Source organism: Nanorana parkeri, unplaced genomic scaffold (assembly GCF_000935625.1).
Source record: "Nanorana parkeri isolate BGI_ZX_2015 unplaced genomic scaffold, ASM93562v1 scaffold678, whole genome shotgun sequence".
Taxonomy (NCBI): Eukaryota; Metazoa; Chordata; class Amphibia; order Anura; family Dicroglossidae; genus Nanorana; species Nanorana parkeri.
This window is the reverse complement of record NW_017306946.1, coordinates 400,542-409,029: the sequence shown is the minus strand read 5'-3', so window position 1 is coordinate 409,029 and position 8,488 is coordinate 400,542. Positions and strand designations below refer to the sequence as shown.

Below are 8,488 nucleotides of genomic sequence, written 5' to 3'. Positions count from 1 at the left end.
CTTTAAGAGTACCTGTACAGCTATGTGTCTGCATTATCCTGATTTTTTTGCACTGCGATGGCCATTTTCATCAAGTAGCCCCTTAACATGGGTCAACACATCAAACCCCCCCCACACACACACCCAAAAAAAAAGAAACCCCACACCAACAAAGCACCACGCGGATGTGAACTAGCACTATTAAAAACAATGACAAACCTTTTTTGCATGCATAAACATGTTTAAATGCATAGATGTGAATGGGCCCCAAAAGAAACAGCCATTTTTATTGATCAATGCATTAGAAGCAAGAAAAACAATAAGAGTAACTGTCAACAGGTTTTAAGAGTCTAAATAGTAATAGTGTAAAGCTGAGAAGAACAGAAACTTTCTGATAATTGCGTTGAAAAAGCATAAGCTTGGCTAAAGGGAAACAAATAAACCACACCATTCTTCACTCTTGAAATCCATCTCATTACAAAATTAGTATATCATTAGAGACATGTTTAATTAGTCAAGTCATTCAACCAAGGTGAACTGTGTCTTTCTTGGAAAAAGCAAATGCGCAAATGAGACCTAAAATTATTTCACTTGTCTAATCTAATTTAACTTAATGTATTTAGAATGTGTGTCTACAGCCAGTTTTCTGCTCCCTAAATTTTTTTTAAAACAATTACGGCTTCCCTACAAATACAGTTCATTAATGTCACAATAATAGTAAATGCTGCTTTTCATACATTATAAAGATCAACCTCATGACATGTGCTCTTATCGCTATGCTTTAACTAGCCCAACAGTTGTTATTTCCATACATCAGTAAAATGGTTTATTTTAACCTCTTCTTTCCTGCCATGTGTATGGTAGCGTTTATCTGCATCATGCCCCATGCTGGGGATACATATATAAAAATTCTCCCTTTGGGAACCACCAACCAAAACTTGTGGCTGGTGGTTCTCAATCTCAGCTATCATAAAACAACTCTGGTCCTTAGTGACAACTGTTAACCAATCAAAGAGGTTCCTGATAATCTGATCACTACTTCGGCTATGACCTAGCACAGGGCCGGACAAATCCCAGTAGCCAATGCTCCTTACAATTTACAGCTCTCCCCTCTTTTGCAGGTTTTATCTAGTTGTCAATGGAGCTGGCTCCTTGATTGGACAGACTGGCTCCTGAATTCCATATTGATTATTCTACCGAATGATAAAGGTTGGCGGCTTTACTGACAAAATAAGACTTCAGCCAATAAATGAACACTACCACCTACAGCCTTCCAGTCTACAGTGACATCTGCAGAGCCATCTATTTAACATTGTAATTGTCAGACGGAATAACGGTATTAAAAAAAAGCCAAACAAAATGCAAATACACTAAACAAAAACAATTTAGGTTAACTGACCATGCTGACCCTGCTAAATCTGGTCTTGGCACCAAGGCATAGATAACCACTGGGCATAAAGGGGTTACTCATTTACCTATTGTATTTTCAGTACTGTTTACAAATTTCATTGAAATAGTAATACATTTCATTAATGTCCATTAATTACATCTGATAATCCAATTTAATGGACAACATATTGGAAGCTAGTAACCATGGTTATAGTGGGAGTGTCCTGGTCCTGCTAAATTCAAATGTAAACATACAAACAGAAACCAGCCTTACTATAGAACACAGAGTATGCATAAAGATAACAGGAGGAAAGGCTAATGCCAGTGCACAAATTAACTGATTTATGCAGAGTGAAGTATACAGAAAAGGTGAATCTTTACAGGGCTCCATAGGCAACAGGATCAGTTTTTCTATTCAAAAATCATTTTGATAGTGCTTTATACGGACTGTTCTCTCATGACTACTTGTTGCATGCTTATGAATGGATATTTGGTTAATTTATCATCTTTGTGTGGGTCATGTTTTGTAAACACAACACAAAGCTGAAATCTTAAAAGGAGAACTATGAGGTGAGTGCTTTTCACTCACCTCATAGTTCTAGCTGACCTGTGACAATGAGACTGTCACAGGTCAGCTCAGTAGATCGGCAGGTGAGCGAACACATACCGGGTTCGCTCACCTCTCGATCCTGTCACGGCTCTCTGCCCGCTCTGATCTGCCAGCGCTGACTGGCGGAACGGACGGGGGAGGGTACAGCTAGCTCTGCCTCTAGATAGGCAGAGCCAGCTGTCACTCACGCAGCTGGGCGGATCCCGTCGTCTAAGTCGGGATCCGCTCCGGCTTTTCAGTATACCGCGAGCTGTAGCTCGCTGTATACTGAGCTTAGGGTAACGGGAGGACGCTAGTTTGTGTCCTCCCGTTACCCTAAGGAGAACTATGGGGAAAAACACTGACCCCATAGTTCTCCTTTAATCACTACAGGAAATACGCAGCTGCCAGTATACAGCACAGCAGCTGAAATTGTAAGTACCAAGTTTTGGGGGGATTTGTACACATAAAGAAGGAAACTAATAGGAGAACGTAGACAAAGAAGAATACATTGTACTTGAAATGGAATGAAAAGAAAGAATTTGAAAACATCTGTTTATATTTGTAGAAAAGGTGCTATCTGGCTGGGTGCAATATTGTGGAAATGTGGGACATGTGCCATGTGCGCAGTGGGTCTAGTATCTTGGCAGGAACCCACACAACCTCCTTAATTAAAATAACATGTTATAGTTGTGTTTGTTCTCACACTGTGGCACGGAGAAAACACTACAATGAAGAAGCAAAATGGCTTTACTTGTCTGTATGCATCAGCCACAAAACAAAGTTAAACATTTGTTACATATGATAATGGGTGTAATGTCACCAGAGGACATTGAGCGAACCTGAAGGAAAAAGCTATTTAAAGAGCAGCTAATGCAGGAACTATAAACTGGATTTATGAATCGGAGGTATTGATGTAAAGCAATTATGTAGTATTGAAAATACTGATAAACTCATTGCATTAAAAGAAATGTTTTTTTTTTTTTTTAAAAACAACAACTGCTTGGGTGTTTTGAATAGACTGATTACAGTGGTCAGGAGACAAAAACTTTCAAAAAAGTTATATGGGTACAGTAGCTCTAATGAAATAAAAATTAATAAAACAATGGTATCTATAGAATGGCATTGCAGTATTTGATATGATGTAGGCACAAAAACGGGAAAACTACATCATCTAGACCAGATAAAACCCAAAAGCAGCAGGATGGGGCCCTTTCTGTTGTACTTCATAAAAATATTATAAAACTAGGTGACTAACATTTTATTTGGACATACTTGTGCAGTTGCACAGCAGCAGTAAGATGTAGATATACTGTTAGTGGTCATTAAATAATTATAAATGTAAATAACTTAATTGCATCTGACTCTCCTCCTTTCCCCTCTCAGGTTAACAATATACTTGTACTTGCCTAAGATCAGCAGGATACCTGGTCCAAGAGCCACAGTCTGTTTTTTGTCAGCCAGTATAATGGCATATGGGTGGCTCTTCTCTATTGGACCTAATGGAAAAGCTGTCTAACTGTATCTTGACAGAGAAAGGATTTTCCATGTAGTTGTATAAAGAATAGGCATTGCATGCACAGCACTGAGGCACCATCAGAACAGAATCAACATAGGCTAAGGCTCCTGAACCAGGTTGCCTGCTGGTCTAAGGCAAGTGCAAAGGATCATAGTTACTATGGGGATGGAGAAGGGAGTCAGGTATAATTAGGGTATTTGACTGTATAGTTATTCTTTAGGTGGTTAAACATGAGGACATAGAATGCCTTACTCACAACAATATTAATGTCAATTAAAAACACATTGTCTTCAGTGTAATATCTTTGCTGGAGAAACTGATAACACTGAAAAGGCAGATATACGAGCAACACCTACCACTAGATCGTACTCCCATAGCTGATTACCCCTCAAATGGTGGCACTTAAGCATTATGACTGGGCCATTAAGCTTGGAGACGTCTAAGCATAAATCATCTGTCCGGATTTCTTTGCTAGCAGTGTATGAGAAGACCTAAAACAAAACAAAAATATGCAAAATGTGTCATTTTCTTTTGAGAGCGATTAAATGTTTTGCAACATTTTGCAAAGCTACCACATGTAACATTGCTAGCAGGCATCATTAACTTATGCCTACACTGTTTAAATGCCACCACAACAGGGTAGGAAGGCTTTGAACTTCTGACAATGTTTTTATTGCCGTCTGTGTGTTCCAGTCTTGACGACAACCATTTCCTTATTTCTTGTGCTAATGTCTCAAGACAAGTGAAGGGAAAGAAAAAATCCCAGTGAGGCCACAGATAACATCTGTTAGAATATTGAAGTGTAAGAAATAAAAAACCTATTTAAAACTTAAAAAAAAAAAAATCCAAAAAAAAAAAAAAGGGATGTAGTGAACATATTCAAAACTTATAAAAGTATCTTCCAGTCAGGATATTGATCCAGTTATGAGTTTCTTAAAAATTAATTTCAACTGTAATAAAAGTGTGGTTTCCTTGCAGTTTCCTCAAGTTCCTAAGTAGCTGCGGAGAGGTAAATTTTGGATAAATTATAATCTATGACTTGTCACAAGCTGCCTGCCCATTGATATGCAAGAGATACCCAACCTAAAACCAATTTGGGCTCGTAAGCATGTGTGATGGCAAGAAAATTTGCATCCTTCAAGAACCGGCATCTTTGCTATTTTATTTTCAGAGTGGCTCAACAAGCAACTGGATACATAAATAGGATAAATCTTTATATATGAAAAACATTTACTTACAAGATATATCACCAAACCTACAGGTCCTAGTCTACCAGTTTCAGCAAGCGTGCAACAAATTTAAGTCAGATAGATGTTGAGATTTTCTATTAGTATACTCGTTCTGGGTCAGTAACCTAGAAAGCACCAAAGTTAAAGTATAAACTTTCAGGGACCTAGGAATTTTAGAGAGATGTACTTCCTTGAGTCACAACTCACAGAGCCTGTCTTCTGAAGTACAACTGAATCCGAGTATTTGGGCGAGTACTCGTACTCACCCAAATGGTCTGATGCCTAGCACGAGTACTTCCGGTATCATGTAGCCGGGCAGCGCGTCATTACACGCTGCCCGGGTTCCCGATTGGCCAGGAAGCGGCTCCATGCTTTCTCGTCACTTGTGATGAGAGAGCATAGAGCAGACTCCCCGGCCAATCAGGAAGCTGGCTCCATGCACCCTCGTCCTCGTGAGGCCATGTAATGACGCGACACCCTGCTTTCTGATTGGGCGGGAAGCTGGCTTCATGCTCCGTCATCTCATGAGAGCATGGAGCCGGCCTCCTGGCCAATCAGAAAGCAGGGCGTCGCGTCATTACACAGCGCCCGGCTTCCCGATTGGCCGGCCAGACGGCTCCGGCCGGGTACCGGAGAAAGGCTGCGTTGTCAGGCTGGACATACCAAGGTAAGAGGGGACTTTGTTAATCGGGAAGCCGGGTGGCGGGTCTTTACACGCTGCCCGGCTAATCAGGAAGCGAGTCATTACATGCCACCTGGCTTCCTGAATGGGACTTGTTACTCGGTAAGTGGTATCGGCGAGTACCCAAATTTTTTTTTACTCGGTACAAAAATACCGGTATCGGTGCATCCCTAATTATCATCATTACTTGCTGCAAGCAATGCAATATTGGCTATGTAATCCTGAGAAAAAAATCGAGACTGCACTACATCAAGCAGCACAGAAAGAGATGAAAAGCTCACTAGGAATTCAGGAACTTGTTGAAAGTGATGGGCAGACAGAAGGCAGCACTCACTACATAAAAGGTATTTTTTTCAAGTAAGCTTTGATTGCATTATCAAACGCCTATAATATGTATTGGCTAGGGAGGGCGCCTGTACGCCCTCCCTAGCACATGCCTACTCTGCCCAATGGTAAATCTGGCCCTGTAAACCCTAACAATTAACTTCTCTTACGTACTCTCGTCTGGTCTGCTGAATATGAAAGTGTTTTGTTATATCTGTTCGACCATATCCAATACTAGTTGATTTTGCCAGAAAATTTGTGAGCGGATAAATTCCTTTGCTCGCTCTGTGCAAGGTGTTATGGAGATTGGGGTGGGGGTGGGGGTGTAGCTTAGTCCCCCCTAATGCATATCTACATTTACATTAGGGGCACTAAGCTACACCTGTGATTGCAAAGCTTTACTGAAAACTGCTTGAACACACTTCCTTTGGGTCCTCATGCTTTCAAAGATGTAGATAGTGTTAGGGGGAACAGAGTGAAACCATGAGTTGCCTGGTGCTGCTGGATGTCGTTGGCAGTTTTCCAAAGCCGATTGCGGTAAAACCGGAGCGCAAACAGAAGTCAAACAAGGGGCTATGCATTTATAAAGTTGTGTGTGTTATATGGCTGTTTAATGTGCATTTATTTGTTTATTCGTTTTTCGGTAACCTTCCACTTAAAAGATATGGTATGTGAATTTTTCATAACCATTTACAGCAGAGAAATACCTGCGACATGCTTTTAGGTATTATAAGATACAAAGTCTTACCTGGTTTCCTCCCATTCCGTGGCAGTTAAAAATTCCAACTTTTTCACTTTCTTTTCTTGCCATATTGTCCAAACACTGATTGGTCTCCACATTTCTAATCTGAAAGAAAAAAGAGAAAAGAATAAGTAAATGATATTGATGAGCAATAAAATGGATTTTGTTTAAAAAAAAAAAAAAAAAAAAAAAAAAAAAAAAAACATGTCACAACCTCATTTTTTTTTTTAAAAAAAAAAAAAAAAAAAAAAGTAAAAAAATCTGTCACAAGCTCACATTGTCTATTATTTAAAATAATGGACAGAAAATCAATCAACAAACCAGAAAAAAAACACATGATACAAATGTATAAATTGAGTTGCAGTTCAGTGAGTAAAATAAGTATTTGATCCCATACCAACCAACAGACTGGCTATGTGGTACACAGATTAGTCCTGTCAATTTAAGAAGGTGCTCCTAACGACAACTTGTTATGCATATAAAAGACACCTGTCCGGGGCGCTAGCGAGCAGCCGATTAGCATGGACGTCTGCTAAAACGGCTCCGCACCACCTGGGCGTGTGATCGATTTTAAATCCGATCATCTCCTCTCCTACCTATACCCCACCTTACCCCCCTGGACCGTCCGGCAACGCCATGGGCAAAAATCAACCGCCGGCCCGGTCCCAGCAGAAGACGCTGGGCTCCTCAAAATCACGGCCTGAACCCAAAATGGTGGCCGCTCCGGCCTCGCCGGACGGCCACTCGCCTGAGCTGCTAGAGTCAGCAAACGACTCCTCCAACGATGGATTCTCCCCTCAGCCTCCAGAGTCGCAGCAGGGGACCGAGGTCAGAGACGCAGCCATCCTGGACAAATTTAAGGTACTCCAGCAGAGGGAACTGAAAACTGCAACTGACAAGCTGGCCACACACTTATCCAAAGACATTAGGGAGCTGGGCACCAGGATCCACGATATTGAATACAAGGTGGATAACATTGTCGCAGTAATTGACTCTCATGAAGAAGACCTACACAATGTAAAATCTGAACTTTCCACCGCCCTGCTTAAAGTTGAGGACCTGGAAAACACAAACCGCAGAGGAAAATCTTTGCATTAGGGGGGTACCCGAACACGTGGCTGATTTGACATCCACCGTCACGGCCATGTTCCAGGAACTAGTCCCGGGCTACCCACTAGAACGCCTCAAACTGGATCGTGTGCATCGCGCCCTGGGCCCAAAGAGGGTTAATGGACCCCCCCGCGACATCATACTCAAACCCACCTTCTATAAAACGAAGGAAGCTATCGCACAGGCCGCATGGAAACAACGTAACCCTGCGCTTCCAGGACTTGGAGTACCAGATATACGCAGACCTGGCGCCGCAAACCCTCCTGAAACGAAAAGCTTTGAGGCCCTTCCTCATCACTCTGCAACGCCATGCCATCAACTATAAATGGGGGTTTCCATTGAAGGCCACCTTCACCCACGACGGCTGGTCATACTCCTTCTCCTCCCCCGAAGAAGCAGGGCCCCTCCTGGAACAACTGCAACTGTCGCTCCCGACGATCTCCGAAGAAGTCCCCCCGTCAACATCAACCTCCTCTCCCCCGAAGGACCGACGCCTAGCCCCCTGTGGGATCGCAGACCCCCCAACACCCGAGACGCGCCTGGAAAACTGCGCTCACAATCCCGGCCTCGCCTGGACGAAGGTGACTGACCCCCCTGACCGGAGGCCCGTGAACGAGCCACCCATGGCTACATTGCCCTACTTAACCGACTGGTCGGACAGGCGGTCCCCCTCCTGATTTTGGGGCCCTCCCGACCGCGACTCGGATTGAACCCGTTTGGAACCTGTTTTCTGTGGTCCGCAAGTTATGTTGATCCCCACCCATGGTTCTGGGGTAATCCCTTTAGCGGACTGCCTTGGTGTTATACAAGGTCATAATTGACTTTTATGGTAATTCCACAAGGGTTTTTCACATTACTGCTCTGACAGGTGAAGTTCAGGCTCCACCTCACCTCATTACATCGAGGATTCCGGCCCTAGCCCGCC

At 42.6% G+C, this 8,488-nt stretch overlaps 1 protein-coding gene across 1 annotated transcript in view; it reads right to left on the bottom strand.

The window, feature by feature from the left end:
• GALNT1 (polypeptide N-acetylgalactosaminyltransferase 1) overlaps positions 1 to 8,488 on the bottom strand; it is a 109,253-nt gene that overhangs the window by 845 nt on the left and 99,920 nt on the right. The window contains 2 exon segments of the mRNA XM_018563586.1: positions 3,833 to 3,967; positions 6,460 to 6,558. Coding sequence (XP_018419088.1) covers positions 3,833 to 3,967; positions 6,460 to 6,558 — 234 coding nt within the window.